Source organism: Saccostrea echinata, unplaced genomic scaffold (genome assembly GCF_033153115.1).
Source record: "Saccostrea echinata isolate AGI-Se365-2 ecotype Australia unplaced genomic scaffold, CSIRO_AGI_Sech_v1 ptg000023l, whole genome shotgun sequence".
NCBI classification, from domain to species: Eukaryota; Metazoa; Mollusca; class Bivalvia; order Ostreida; family Ostreidae; genus Saccostrea; species Saccostrea echinata.
The window spans coordinates 9,177,835-9,194,413 of record NW_026889772.1 but is presented as its reverse complement, the minus strand read 5'-3'; the positions used below and the strand labels follow the sequence as shown (position 1 = coordinate 9,194,413).

Sequence of the window (16,579 nt, the reverse complement as noted above, 5' to 3'; positions counted from 1 at the left end):
TACATGCATGTTATTTATTTAAAATTGTTAAAAGCCCATTTTTACATTCAGTTAGAATATACATGTATATATCAGTAAAAAAAACAATTGAACAAATGTTACACGTATATTTAAGATTTTATTGACACGGAGAAGCAGCTGTCTTGATATAAATGATAAAACTGGCAAATGGAACGAATGTTTAATATCTGTTGTTTATTGACACGAATGTTTATCTGTTCTTTATTGATACGAAAGTTTATCTGTTGTTTATTGATGCCATTTGCTTCTTCTTTGGTTCTGTCGCATTATTCTGTTCATTCACGGATAGATTTACTTTTTCTTCGGATAAATGATTAATTGAAACTAGTTTGGACTTCGGCTGCTTCTTTATCAGTTGGGTGTCATCTTTGTCATTCAGTGTCGAATCACTACCCCTGAAAAAATAATCAGCCAGCGATCATTAAAGAATACAAACCATTTTTTTGGTCATTATTACTCTGCAATCCTAAATTCATAATTGTGACGTCACTTAAAATATATGAACTTATAAATGGTATCACGTGTTTAAATATATGTGGCACTCGTTATTTTCATACATTTTATCCCTGCTTGAACCCCTAGGGCAGTGGAGAACAGACACCACAGCAAAAAAAACAATCAAGGCAGCAACTGCGGCGAACCCAAACTCCATCCAAATGACATTGAGTGGGTCCTCCCAGAAGTCATAGGGACGTTCTGTGGTGGTGGTGGAGGTGGTGGTCGTCTGATACATAAGTGGTAATATGTGGCATTAAAATGAGAATTAGTGGTATTAAATCAAGAGGTTTGCGTGTGGAATCGTCATTTTCGAAACTAATGAAATAATCGCTTTTGAATGTATATATTTACATTAAGTATCCAATAATGATTGAATATTTAAAAGAAAACGACAACCTGTGGAAATATAATGGATACTGTCGCCGTCGTAGCTAAGCCCCCACGATCCCTTGCTATTAGATTAAAGTTGATTATCTCCATTGATGAGAACTTCGATGACAAATCTTTATTCACGGTTATATTCCCATCAGCATCCACAGCAAAGTAAGCATCACCTGCACGGATAGGATAGTTTATTACATCTAAATATATTTTCTTTCTACAAAGTCATTTCGATGGTATTTATGTTACTTAACTATATACAGAGAGCAAAATCTAACCATTTTGTCGTGATCTTAATAAAACTAAATTAAATTAAAAAGAAACTACTTTAGCTGATTTTTCAAAAGTTCTTTTGAAAAGAATCACCACGACTTAACGTGGTGGAACGAATTCTACTCACACGTAGATGTATATATTATAATGGATTTTCATTTGCCAATATTCTGTTAATAATTACCGTGCCATTACTGTCCTTCGTTATACCGGTATCTTCATAAGGAAGTTGTTATACTTAATTTTTTTTGATAAAGGAATTTGTCAATTTTGATGTTATGAGGATGATAGCGCCAACATTCGCATGTTTAGAGCACTTGAAATAAATAAATAAATAAATAAATAAATAAATTCCATTATTCTTACCAAATGACGTCATGTCTACGCTGTACACCACACCGCTAAATGAGGCAGAAATGTCGTTGTCTGTAGCTGTCAAAGACACATTACCAACATGTGTGCCGACGGGGTCAAAAGGGTCAAGGTAAAAGGTAAACACCGGGTACTCGAAAGTCGGTGTGTTGTCATTAATGTCATCTATTGTAATAGTCAAACTAGTGGTAGCTGTGAGTCCTCCCTCATCTCGTACAGTCACTTTACACTTGGTAGTTTCCGGGTGTCCAACATCGCGGTCAAAGTCACGTCCCAGATAAACATTACCATTGGAGGAATCCATTTCAAAGAATCCGGTGTTATATCCGCTACAGTCTAGGGTGTAAAATTTGGAATCACCGCTGTCTGGGTCGGACACTACGAAGTTTGGTAGAGATAATTGTGTGCCAGCCTGTCAATTACATGTATATAAAAAGCTTTATCCATGTAATTCGTATGAAGAGGACTTTTAATGCTAAAGCAAACTGAAAACAGATACATGTGTTTTATCAAACTACTTCACTAAAACTTATTGTCTTATTCTTACTTTTTTAAAAATAGCAAAATCTGATAAATCTAGAAGAAGAGTTCAAGTCATGACTAAAAGAAAGAGGACCTTCTTTCAGGACAATTTGCTTTTGCCGATATTATATCATATTTTAAAGAGTTTCAACTTTTTGTGAAAAAGCTTTACCGTATTTTCATCACCGTTGACGCTGTATGATGTATGACCAAAACTAGGTTCCTCGTTAATATTGATGACATTTATTGTCACTGTGGCGGATGCAGTATCTTTGCCGTCGGTGACGGAAACAGTAAATTTAAAGCTCTTGGACGACATTGTGTCATAATCCAGCGTAGCTTTCGTTTTTATTACCCCCGCTAGAAAAGAAATTCGTGGTCTATACCATTAAAGCTTGGTTATTTATATATACTTTATTTATAAGTCATCAAAAGTATATTGAAATCATAATTAAGTTGTCTTGATATTGTAATACTATAATTATGTGACCTGCTTTATTATTTTTTTAATTTAAAAGTTGTGTGTTCAGAAATTGTACTTACTACTAGCCACTAATGTAAAATAGGACAGACCGGCGGTAGGAGAACTGGACATTGAATATACCAGAGTGTCAGAAGCATCGATGTCCGTGGCGCTCAATACATACACGGTGGTACCGACAGGACTATTTTCTTCCACTCCGAACACTCCCAAACTCCCGTGCACATTACTGAATTGGGGTTTATCATTAATATCTGTAGTACGAAGATGATAATTATCACGGTTCACGAGAAGACGAGTTGTAAAGGAAATATGTTTGAATTTTAAACCTGAGAAATCATAAATGCCGCCTTGTGTTGTAGGGGATACAACGGTTGCGTATATTGTAGAGAAATATACATACAATTCGCAGCGGACCCTTATAAATATGCCTACGTGCAAGTCTGTGTCATTTTTGCATCCATAATAAACATACTTATATTTTACATGTTTAAAAGCAAAAATATACTCAGTGCTTGAAGTTTTCGCTTCCCGGGCATATCACTATATTTTTTTAATGAACGTCTTTGGAACCTCCTTTTGACGTCATTTCAGCCCCAGTTTCTCTGTATTTTCTACGCGTTAGTATACACAAAATGGCATTCATATTTTTCCATAGTTGGTTTAGTAGAAAAACACAGCAATATGTACATATTGGGATATAATACACTGCGTATAACCTTTGATGTGAATGCTCCATGATTTACCACCAACATTTGTATGACCATCATTAGCTGCGACCGTTACATCGTATCCAGGGGTGAAAACAGTGGAAAAGGCAGAAGTAGATGTTATTCTCCCATCTTAAATATAAATTGATAGAATGAAAACTAAAAATAACACCACATATGATATGCTACGAAATTGATGACAGGGATTAATAGCCCCCGATGGTTTGAATGCATCCTACAGTTATTCGATAAGGGACTGAGCAGGAAAGATTTACTGCTTATTGTAGCCATTGGACGAAAACGTTAAACGTCACATCTAGCTATTTACGGTACTTGCTACCATAATAAATACTGGATGAAATCCCGCGCAAGCGCGGGGAATTGAATTTATACCACTAACGACAGAAAATATATAATTGTAGTTTCTACTGACAGCCTACAGGCTTATAGCAGGAAGAAATACTTTGTTCAAAATCCCGCATGAAGTAGATGAATGTCTCCACCCCCCTACCCCACCCCTTTCTGTAAAAACTTGAAAAATAACAATTTCGTTAATTGGCGTTTATTGTGAAACCTGTTATACTTTGTTATGGATATTGTATTTCAGATGCTCTTATTTCATTTCCGTCAAGGATAAATGAAGCGAATATGCACATTTTACTGATAAACTGCATGTTTTTTTTTCGGGGAGGGGGGGGGGGGGATTCACAAATACTTGGGTCTTGCTTTATAAATATGTATGTACCTTATTTATACATAAAAAATGTAGTTTACTTTTTTTTAACATATCAACAGGGTACATAAATATTTATAAACCAAGACCCAAGTACGGGGTCTGTGTAAAAATTAGTTTTTAACGCCCTATGAATAGGCCGAGTATTTGATACAAAAGACTGTATTCAGAAAAAAAAAAACTGAAATGTATTGATTAAAGCACATTTTACACAGCTTTAATTGTATTTGAACAATACCTTATTCATTAATTTTCTCTTTTTATGTTAGCAAGTTTATTACGAAGTACAAATTGTACTTCGGGTTCGTTGGCACGATGCTCTCAGTAAGGAATACATGTATATATAATTTTACCGATAAATTTATCAGAAAAACCTACTACATACATGTAATAGTCTTTCGATATATAAATATATTCAAAACTTATAGTGTTATCAATTATTTACCATTATTTCAATGACCATTCATACAAATTTTTTTTTTTTGAACGATCGCCTCGTTTTTCTTTTTAACATCGGGCTCGATGCTATATGATGTTCTAGAAGCTTCCATCAATATTAAGATCGGTGAATGACGAAAATAATTTCCATATTTCCCTCTTTAATAATCGGTTATCACAACTTATTTCTTTTATATCATTTAAATCAAGTTTTGATTGAATAATTCAGTGATGACGTTTAATTAGATAAATTAATGACTGCTTGTTGTCAGTTTCATTAAAAATTGCCAGTATCTTAGATCCGTCAATCATAAACGCCACCGTACTCACGTTTTTGCTATTTCATGGCTGTTTATAGAAAATAAAAGTAGACTTTTAATTTTATGTACGATACTGACTATGCGAGTGAAATCTAAATATAGTTTACGGACATCATCTTGTATACAGTGTATTGTTATAGGAGTAAGTAAGAACTCTGGTGCACCCGTTTCGGAGTTTATTTGCAAAATTTATAAATTTGTAAGTATAGATAGATATTGCTTGGTATAGCAATGAGACAAGAGACGGTTTTTGCTTGAAACGGAAAACACGGAACCTGATTGCTATAGCAACCTACAGACCTACTGTATGATGTTGAGATTCGACAAAAACAATAAAACCTACTACTTGAAATAGCATCAATCTGCTTACCTCAGCAATTAAGCGATATTTACTGGTATTTTAACGACTAGTCATGAGATGTTGATTGCTGTAGTGTTAGACAGAATGTACGTATTTACGAATACTGAACGATTAGACATTTATACTCACTGGATGCTATAGCGATAGGACAAGAGGCGGGAACACAGGTGTACGTAAACGTCAGGCCATCTGTGTCGGTCACGGAGACTGTGTCAAGTATGACGTTATTGGATGTCGTCTGCTGATCTTTCTCGATGTGCCCTAAAATTCAGAACAAATCATCTAGAACTCCCATTTGTTGTAGCACATTCTACACAAAAAATCAATCATCTGTTCACGGATTTCTTCTTAATAAATAAGAAAAATCAAAGTAGATGCAACCTTCTACATGTTCTATTCTGAAAAGAAGTCTCTTGGCCTTCAATTTGACATTAAGATTTACAGTCGACGTGTTAACATTTATTTTATTCATATGTTGATTCGATCTATCCCATTGGATTCGAAACATAAAAGACATCATAGAGTGTAACAAACTAGAGAAAAACAATGATGGCAAATTAACAACTGAACTTTATAATAAACGTGATGACTTCAGTTTTTCTATTGTCAACTTCTCGTAACATTTATGAAGCAACATACTTTTTCTCCCAGTTGATTCGATATGTAAGTACATGTTCTGCGTACGAACAATTTCTTAACTGGGTAAGACTACTGACAAAATTTGATGTTACATGTGTATCAATAATCTCCATTTGCAAATTCTAATGTAGATAAAGTGACCTTGTTTGCAATTACAATGTGTCGCCAGGTCGAATATTTTTTATGTTTTAATACGTTTGGCCATTATTTTCACGGATTATTTCGACAAAGGGCTCACAACGTGTGTGAAGGGTCAACAGGGGATGAGAACTCCTTCATAGTAACTGTACCTGATCCCATCCTTGATTCTTTCAACGGTCCATGTAGTGTTTTCTCTGTTCTCAATTTGAAATGTTTATTTGGACTTCTGAGTACGAAAAATTTTTAAACTAAGGTTGGCTACTGACAAATAAGTTGATGTTATAAGAATTTCAACAACCTCGTTTAAAGTCAACATTGCGTAAATTCTATATCATGATTACTTAGCAAATACAACCTATCATTGGGTCGTATTTTGACTCACATGTTTATACCAATTTTTAGGCTTGTTTTTAAACTAAAGATTTGACTACGGAGTAGTCCGTCTACCTGATCAATACATAGGGTTCACGGAGAGCGTGACCGGTCTACAGGGGATGCTAGCTCCTGCTAGGCACCTGATCCCACCTTTGGAATTTCCAGGGGTCCGTGTTTTATGCCCTCTTCACATATTTGTATTGTTTATAAATTTTATGAGATAGATCGCTGTTCATTATCTTCATCTATTTCACTGAGCTCGATCTTCACATGTGAGTTGTTAATTCTAGTTGAATTACAATGCCTATTGGCAAAGTAATAGTTTGAACACAAAACAGAACTGGATCCTAAGAAAAACACTTTCATCAAGTTCAGTTCTTGGTTATCATTTTAATCTTTTTACAGCTTGGTTTATATTGTGATTTGTTTTGCTTATGCTTCATAACTTGGAATCAAGTACATTGTTCTCAAAGAACCCAGCTAACTTGTGCATTACGTGCAAAATACGTCATAACAGCCATTCTTTTTAAAAAATATTTTTATAATATTAAAACAAAGAAAGAAATATATGTACACAACCATTCCCCACGATAAATTAAAGTCCAGTCTTTTTGATATCATTGACAGCTGCTTTTTCAATAAAAATGGAACTAGTAAATATACTTACCTTGTCATTGGTCATTTGCAAAATTATTTTGTTAAAAAACATTCTGATTGTACACACAAGTACTCTGAAGTTGACATTAAAAAGATGCTTGAGTTTCTGATTGACAATATCTATGTGGTTTTTGGAGACCAGGTCTTCCAACAATCTATTGGAATTTCTATGGGTACCAATTGCGCCCCGTTGTTAGCAGACCTTTTTTTGTATTCATATGAAGCAGAATTTGTCCAAAATCTTGTACGCGAAAAGAAGAAAACACTTGCTGTGGCGTTCAACTCGACATTTAGATATATCGACGACGTATTGTCAATTAACAATGGCTATTTTCATTCTTATGTCGATACGATATATCCTGGTGAACTTGAGAAAAAAGATACCACAGAGTCTGACACATCTGTTTCATATTTGGATATTTTACTTGAAAAAGACATTAATGGTAATCTAACAACTAAGCTTTATGATAAACGTGATGACTTTAACTTTTCAATCGTCAACTTCCCTTACTTATGCAGCAATATACCTTCATCACCTGCATACGGGGTATATATCTCTCAGTTGATTCGATACGCAAGAGCATGCTCTACGTATGTACAATTTCTAAAACGAGGTAAATTATTGACAAATAAGTTGATGAAACAAGAATATCAGCTGTCTCGTTTAAAGTCATCATTTCGTAAGTTCTATGGTCGATACAATGACCTTGTCAGCAAATACAATTTATCATTGAGTCAAATGCTGACTGACGTTTTTCATACTAATTGTTAGGCCATTATTTACACACTGAATTGTCGACGGATTTTTCTGTTATTTCCCGATCATGACAAGGAGCACACGGCGGGTGTGACCGGTCGGCAGGGGATGCTCACTCCTCCATGGCACCTGATCCCACCTCTGATGTTTGGAGGTCCGTGTTTGCTCTGCTCCTATTTTGTATTGTATAATGGACTTCTGAGCTTTGAATACTGTTCGTTATCTCCATATATTTCATGTACTAGTATACATGTATATGATTTCACAAACAAAATTTAATTTTACTTGGTAAATTAGTGAAGACAGGAAAAGCGTTCTTCTTTATGATTACTATCAGCTGTTCTTCGTCATAGTCCTTTGTATCACTGCATCTTATGTATACGTCAAAACGTTTTGTTGTGTCGTAATCAAATGAAGGATTAGCGTTGATGTACACACCATATGCTGTAAAATAAAGTAACAAGAGAACCATTGGCAGCAAAAAGAGTATATTTAATGTCAAATGTGAAAAATCGGTATCAATATAAAAAGCAGAAGGTCAAAGTTATATAAAAAAAGAGCTTCTTGCATAAGTTTGGAGTAAATATGTACAGATTTTAATTATCAAAGCCAAACAAATCAAAAAAGACATTTTGAAAGCCTTATCATTATGAAAATTACAATCTTCAAACACATCAATATGTATTTTATGAATTGGGCGTATTAACGTACGTTGCTTTAATCAAGAAGTTAAAAATAAGAAAGATTATTACGAAGGGACAAACACATTTGCAGATAGGCAATCATATATGTATCGAGCAAAATAGCACAGATCGGCTCTGAAGAACATATCATTACATGGTTTATACATAAGGCCCACAGCGGGTGTGATGGGTCGACGGGTACGTTTACTCATTCTAGGCACTTGATCCCACTTCTCCTGTTTTCAGAATCAGTGTTTTATGTCCTGTTCACATTTTGTATTGTTTAAAGGATTTATGAGATCGTTCAATATTCGCGTTATCATCAGTTTTTTTTATATAATTATATTAATGTATCAAGCAATCAGTATCATACTTGGCGGTTCAGTAATATTTTAAGAAATGTGTTATCATAACATAACTCAAGCAATATCCAGGAAATTCGAATCAATACACAGTATCTTACTTCCGCTTCCGGCTGTGATTTCTTTGGTCGTGAAGGGACCCCCAGAAGGTGACGTACTAGACACTGTACAACTGATTGTGTCTCCGTCTGTCACCCCCAGGGTGTGGATAAGAGTGGAGGACGTATGAGTTTCTGCTACTTCGTATGATGTTGGTAGGCTTGTTATAACTGGAATCTGAAATCGGCAATCGAGTATTATTTATATAACAGTCATTCTACGATAAATACACCAATTCAGAGTAAAAAACATGAAAAAAATAATTGTTTCAAATAGCAAAATGAACATCATAATTTTCTAAGGGACATATCAGTGAACTTGAAAACAAAGAATTGTCCACAAATCTGGTATCGTTAACTTTTTACAACAATTTCAAGATACCATTGATTTTAATGTAATGTTACGGAAGTTAATGCTTGATCAAGCCTTATTATTTTTTTAAATAAAGCTAAATTTGACCATTTTTTGTTTCTGATGTTCAGTAAAGAACGCTAAAGCATGATTCATGAAGTCTCGCATGAATCCGAATTTAAATTAAATTTTCGGGAAAAATATCGTTACGGAAGTTAATCGTTACGGAAGTTAATTCCCAGCAATAAAAGTTAAAATTCTCTTTAATAGTTAAAATGAGAGTTTGTTTTAGGATATTAAACAAAAGTATGAAGCATTTCGCTCCCAAAATAATAAAAAAATTTCATACCTTTAATGCAAAAACTTTCCTGAATTACCGTTACGGAAGTTAATTTTTTAAGAGAGACAACTGTTTTTGTCTAATTCATTTTGTATGTCGAAAATGTAATCGTCTAAAATAGCTGACTCGCAACTAGAATCGATGATATAAGGTTTCGTGGTCACTTTCAGATAAGTTTCAGTTCTTTTTGAAATCTGCAATCTTTGCGTGAAATTTAAACTAAAATCGTTACGGAAGTTAATCGATTTTTAGCGACATGCTTATGAATTCGCATGAAAGGAGATCTATGCATTTCTTTGCGAGAAGTGGTTTAATTTCTTTTTATATAGGATAAAAGATTCATTGCAATCTATTCGGAACTATTTTACGGCTGAAAATTTCATCTTGAAAGAACTATATGCGGTATATGCACATTTTTGCCCCCACAAAAGTCATATTTTGAAAATTTCTTGAAATGTGCTGAATTGTATATATTGTGTGAGAAATCTAAATTAACAAAAAATATTATAGTTTCGAAGTAGATTATTGGCAACTTTTGTTTTTATGACGTCACAAACTATTCGGATTTCGTGTTATTTTTCAGAAAAAGGGAAAAATGGACAAAATTTGTTCAATTTTTACTATAAAATTTATAGAGCGCAGGCCTGCTCTAGAACAATATTTACATATTTCATTGATATTATCATTCTACACATTATATCAAAATATTGAGTTGGAGCAGACCTGCGCTCGGTGACTTTTACTCAAATTATCCATGTAATATACACTTTTTCTGTATAAATCATTGAAATTTTGAATTTACGTCATCTTTCTGACGTCATATCTAACATATGGCGTCATGGCTTATGAAAATATTCAGTGCTTTGAAGTCTGCAGATATTCCCCTGTTTTAGAAAATAATTATATATTTCTCCGCCAAAGTTTGATTTTGGGGGCAAATATTGGTCATTACCGAATATAGTCCTTTATAAACAAATGAAGCGACATTAAGATTTGCAGTGGAATACGTTTTTCAGCATTACATTGTGTTCATATCAAAACTTTAACTGCATATATATCGGTGAATATTTACCAAACCATGTGTGTATGTTAAGTCTTAGAGTTGAAATCGACCTTTAAATTTATAGTTAAGATATTACAACTGTAAATTTGTAAGCGACATAAAAAATTCTTAATTGGTCATGTTTTTGTAGAATGAATGATAAGCACACCTTCTGAAGCAAGTCGCTTCCAATCCATCTGTTCAATTGACTTTTAATCCTTCTTATCATTAAAATAATATTTTATGGTAACCGATAAAATCGTTTGTAAATGCAGTATGTATTCAAAAACTTCGACATAAAAAGTGACCTCTTGCTAAGGCCTTTAATTCCACATTTTGATATATCGACCACGTTTAACCAATAAACAATATTCATTTTAATCAATAAACAATATTCATTTTCATTTATAAGTGTGATTCGATATATACCATTGAACTCGAAAGACACCACAGAGTCCGACAAGTCTGTTTCAATTTTGGATTCTTTACTGTCTAGAGAAAGACACTGATGGCAAACTAACAACTATACTTGATGCCTTCAACTTTTTAAGCATCATTAATTTCCCTATCACCTACATATGGTGTTAATGTCTCCCAGATGATTCAATATCATTTGCACAAACCTGTTCTACGCATGAACAATTTTTGAAATGTAGCAGGCTACTGAAGAAAACATTGATTAACAAGTGTATCAACAATCTCTTTTCAAGTCAACATTTCATGAACTCTATGGTCGATACAATGTCCTTCTTTGCAAATACAATCTGGGTTAGGTCGATGTTGAGTGACGATTGTGCAAAAAATTATTAGGCCATTATATTTTTATACTGAATTGCCTAGAATTGTTTCGTTTTGCGATTGTATCACAAGGACTTTCTGCTACGAATTCTGCATTCTTGGAATGAAATGTATGGAGATAACGAACAGTATTCAGGCTCAAAAGTCCATTAAACAATACAAATTTTGGAGCAGAGCAAACACGGACCCCTAAAACATCAGAGGTGGGATCAAGTGCCATGGAACAGTGAACATCCCCTGCCAACCGGTCACACCAGCCGTGTGCTCCTTGTCATGATCGGGAAATAACAGAAAAATCCGTCGACAAATCAGTGTGTAAATAATGGCCTAACAATTAGTACGAAAAACGTCGGTCAGCATTTGACTCAATGATAAATTGTATTTGCTGACAAGGTCATATCGACCATAGAACTTACAAAATGACGACTTTAAACGAGACTGCTGATATTCTTGTTTCATCAACTTGTTTGCCAATAACTTACCTCGTTTTAGAAATTGTTCATACGTAGAGCATGCTCTTGTGTATCGAATCAACTGAGAGAAATAAACCCGTATGCAGGCGATGAAGGTATATTGCTGCACAAGTAAGGGAAGTTGACGATAGAAAAAAAGTCATCAAGTTAATCATAAAGTTTTGTTGTTAGGTTACCACTAATGTCTTTTTCTAGAAAAATATCCAAATATGAAACAGACGTGTCAGACTCTGTGGTATCTTTTGTTTCAAGCTCACTGGGATATATCGTATCGACATAAGAATGGAAATAACCATTGTTAATTGATAATACGTCGTCGATATATCTAAATGTCGAGTTGAAGGCCACAGCAAGTGTTTTCTTCTTTTCACGAATAAGATTTTGAACAAATTCTGCTTCATATGAATACAAAAATATGTCTGCTAATAACGGGGCGCAATTGGTACCCATGGGAATTCCAATACATTTTTGGAAGACCTGGTCTCCAAAAACCACATAGATATTGTCAATCAGAAACTCAAGCATTTTTTTAACATCAACTTCAGAGTACTTGTGTGTACAATCAGAATGTTTTTTAATAAAATAATTTTGCAAATGACCGATGACAAGGTAAGTAAATTTACGAGTTCCATTTTTACTGAAAAGCAGCTGTCAATGATATAAAAAAGCCTGGACTTTAATTTATCGTGGGGAATGGTTGAACATATCCTGAAAGAGTTATCATATTTAGCTACACTGATCAAACTTGGATATGATTGAGCATATCACCTAAATCACCGTCTATGCTTTACTGAGATGATGCAGATGACCTATATTTTTCTTTGAGTGATATGGTAAACAATAAGCATATCCATTTGCAGGTAATGATTTACCGGAGTTGCAAAGACGTTACATCTAAGGATATCCATGTTTTAAATACTGCATTTGACATAATGTGACAATTGAGTTAGTACTTAAGATTAAAGATTTGTTTCGAAGTTCTATTATAGTTTAAGAAAAATAAATCTTAAATTCTGTATTACATATGAAACCTTGCACTGACTTAAAAGGTTTATTGCTTTATTATTTTGCAACTAAATTTCTAGGTCATAAATCATTAATATTGGTTAGCATAGGCAGTCTCGACACATATTGAATATGATATCAATTCGAGTGTTGCCACAAGACCTCATAGCATGCCCTATACAGGGTTCGACATTCACGCTCGTGACCTCGTCATTTCCATCCCAGGATGATTTTTGACGACCTGATTTTCAGTCTGGCTCGCCCAAATGACGACCTGGGACGAGTTGGGAATATTCAATAATGATGTTTAATATTTTAAAATAAACTTTACAAGGCCTTGAAAACATTGTTTCCTGTAACCCGACTGACCCATTCAAATAGCAGCCTCGTGGATTTTTCTTTCTGCCAAATCTGTCTTTGATCAATCAGCTGATATAATTTTTACTAAAAGTATTAAATCAAGTTTTATTTGAGATATAAAATATGTCAACCTAGTCAACAATCACCATAAATATAAAGAGTAATGATCATTATTGTAACATCTAGCATTTCCCCCACAACTTTCTGATGTTCGTTTTCTGCTGCTAGACAGCCATGTTGGGTGTCCACTGTAAACATCACACCTGGTTAATTCAGTCCAGGGATGTTTGACCCTATTTTTTTAAAGGCCTTTATGGTAAGTGAAAATGAATGTTTTAAACTAGAAACTTTATTTTGTGTCAATATTGAGGTGAGATTATACATAAGCAAAAAAAAAAAAAAAAAAAAAAAAAAAAAAAAAAAAAAAAAAAAATCCAGACCTACCAACCCTTGATTTATTGGGAATATTACAGGAAACAAACATAATTTTTTAAAGCCTAATTAGCATTCTGATTCTGCTTATCAATATTTGTTGCTTGTTTTCTTTGTTTGATAAAATACTGGAAGACAGCTTTTGACATTCCATAAATGTCTGATTTACATTTTATAATACAAAAGCACAACTTCTATGATCTTAACAAATTTTAAACAATTGCACATTTTTGTTTCATTTGATATTTTGTTCGGGCGACCTGAAATCAGTACCAAGGTTGCCCAAATGGCGAGACCGAATTTGACGAGTGTCGAACCCTGCCTATATATCAATAATTTGATAGTGTACACTGGTTGTCACGCTTCTAGAATCACCAGACTCTTAGGTTGGGAATATTTTAATTACCTGATTTTTTATTACAATACTTAGTGTGCCGGTGGCAATCTTGCCACACGAATCCTCAGCCCGTATGGAGAGAGACTGTGTTGAGCTTGTCAAACTGCTAATGGAGGCAGAAGTTTGTACAGTTGCTGTAAAAGATTTTATTGTTAACAAAATATGAATAAACGACGTCAGCAAGAGTTGAAAAAGGAAGCCTTTTTGAAAAATACACTTTGCCTAGAAATACTTACTTCCGGTGATCGTGAAATAAGCTGATGACGTTGGAAGTGTTAACGTAATACCAGCGTAATCATAGTCGTCATCAGCAGCAGACACTGTGAAGATTGTAGTACCAGGAGCTATGTGGTCGTAGACATGTATTGTTTGCGGAAGATTGAAGAAGTAAGGATTCCCACCTGAAATTTTCCGCCATGTGTTTTCAGAGAAATATTGTATCACGGTGACATATACAGTATTAGGAAATAATGCTAGCAGTCACATAAGCCTCACACTTGTACAGGAAGGATTCGTTAAAAAAATGTCAAGTCTTATAAAGCGTTAATAATTCTCATAATACACAGAACAATTACTCTAGAACAAATATATATATGGCGGTGTATGTAAAAGAATGCTAAAATAAAATAAAATTAAATATCCTGTAGACTTATCCCCGAGTACCGGTGTCGTACAGTTAGACTTCGACCATAGTGAGACTTCCCCCGGAACACTGGCTATATAGTGAGACCTGACCCCGGAAGACTAGCTATATAGTGAGACTTCTCCCGGGGAAGTCTCACTATATAGCCAGTCTTCCGGGAGAAGTCTCACTATATAGCCAGTTTCCCCCCTTCATAGCGAGACTTCCCCCTCAAATTTAGTTTTCGGAATATTTTTTTTAAATTGTAAAACAATTTTTTTTCATACTAAACTTTTCACTGTTTGAATAAAAGTTCTTCGGAGTTAGGGTAGTGACGGAAATAGGGGGATTTAGCTACACTTTTGTCCGCGTGGGATTAATTTACGTACTTATTTAGATAAACGTGATCAACATCGGAAGAGGTTTTTACTCGGAATAAAAATGCATCCGGATTTACCGTCCTCGGCACAAACCGTACATACTATTAGCGGTTGTCGCTGTGACAGCATATGCTCTGTTGTTAGCTGTGTTTCCTACCCCCTGAAAATCGAAGCTCGACCCGACATTAAACACTTGGTTACGGATCTTGATGCTGTCTGGATATAGACTATTCCCATCACTATAGGCTATAAAATCTCCTTGCCTACAAAAGCAACGTGTTAGAATTTATTTTGATCTTTAGGGCTAGCAAATATTGAATGAAATTACTTTTAAAAAAATATTATGTTCTTGCTGATCGATGGTCAAAACAATGATGATGTTTTTGAGCAGCATATTTTGAAAGGCTACTTCAATACCTTTAACCCTACCCATCCACCAATAGTGATGATCGACTTCAATCCCTCAATTCTGTTTGATAATAATTTTGACTTACCATCCAAAATAGTCGTTAGTTTTCACTGTAATCCTTTCTGCATCCGGAACCTCAAACTCTATCAATTCATTCACCGCCCCAGCTGATTAAGAATTCATGTGAAAAACTTGTCAGTTTTATATAAATAACATTAACATTTGCATGGGTAGCCACTATGTTTTCGAATTTCAATGTATAGATGTTATTCTTAAGGAATTATTGGTGTTTTTATAATGTAATAGCATGTTTGCGTAAAATCTTCTAACAGTCGACGACTTCAAACGACAGAAAACCTTGCTTACACGGTACAGTGAACGTGTTTTCTCCCACCACTGTGTAGGTTGTACTGTAACGCCAGACCTGGAATTTGATAGTGCCTGCACTCTTGACCTTAAAAGACCATTTCTTCACAACGCCACAACAACTAAAGCGGTAGTTACCATTCAATATTAATATTGTCTTGGCTGAAAGGAAAAATACATCAATACCAAATTATAAAATGTATAGCGTATGCTAGGTATTATTGCAAAATTCACTACTATCCCTACATTTGGTGTAAAATGATATCAAAAATACATGCACGATAATCAACAATGAAAGCAAATTATATTAATCTCCCAAAAATTCTGAAATGTATTTAATATACCTACTTTGTTTTATAATACAGAAATGAAGAGCCAATTGTAAATGTCTTTTGATTTTACATACCAGCCACATTTGACGGTGTTTGTGAATCCGTCGATGTCCCAAATCCCACCTCCGTTGTTCCACAATCTTTTAACATAAGAAATAAATCGACTTTTGTCATAAAATAGCACTTTTAATAATCTTCGTAATTTGTTTTCAAATATAATAGTAATAATATCGGACAAAATGCGTTATATATAGAAAACATATAAGATTTTGACAATCCTCTCATAATAACTCTCTATAATTTACATGAACAACGCGATTAAAAACAACTCATATACCTGCTGAAAATATCGGTTGAAAATGAACTATAGAAATCAGAGCCACAACATCAAAAATTTCCATTATCCTTACGTAGTAATCATTATGATCTACAAATATTGTTTTTATGAC

At 34.2% G+C, this 16,579-nt stretch overlaps 1 protein-coding gene across 1 annotated transcript; it reads right to left on the bottom strand.

Moving 5' to 3' along the window:
* Nucleotides 1–226: 226 nt before the first annotated feature.
* On the bottom strand, nucleotides 227–16,531 carry LOC133191658 (cadherin-23-like). Its single transcript, XM_061327402.1, has 17 exons — nucleotides 16,468–16,531; nucleotides 16,205–16,270; nucleotides 15,799–15,960; nucleotides 15,518–15,599; nucleotides 15,126–15,286; nucleotides 14,258–14,422; nucleotides 14,031–14,155; nucleotides 8,826–9,000; nucleotides 7,965–8,123; nucleotides 5,240–5,371; nucleotides 3,268–3,390; nucleotides 2,611–2,802; nucleotides 2,240–2,427; nucleotides 1,540–1,957; nucleotides 916–1,073; nucleotides 579–745; nucleotides 227–416 (listed from the first exon to the last, which is right to left on the bottom strand). Exons 1-17 carry the CDS (start codon nucleotides 16,529–16,531, stop codon nucleotides 239–241), a joined length of 2,715 nt encoding a protein of 904 aa, XP_061183386.1. The 3' UTR covers nucleotides 227–238.
* Nucleotides 16,532–16,579: the final 48 nt, after the last annotated feature.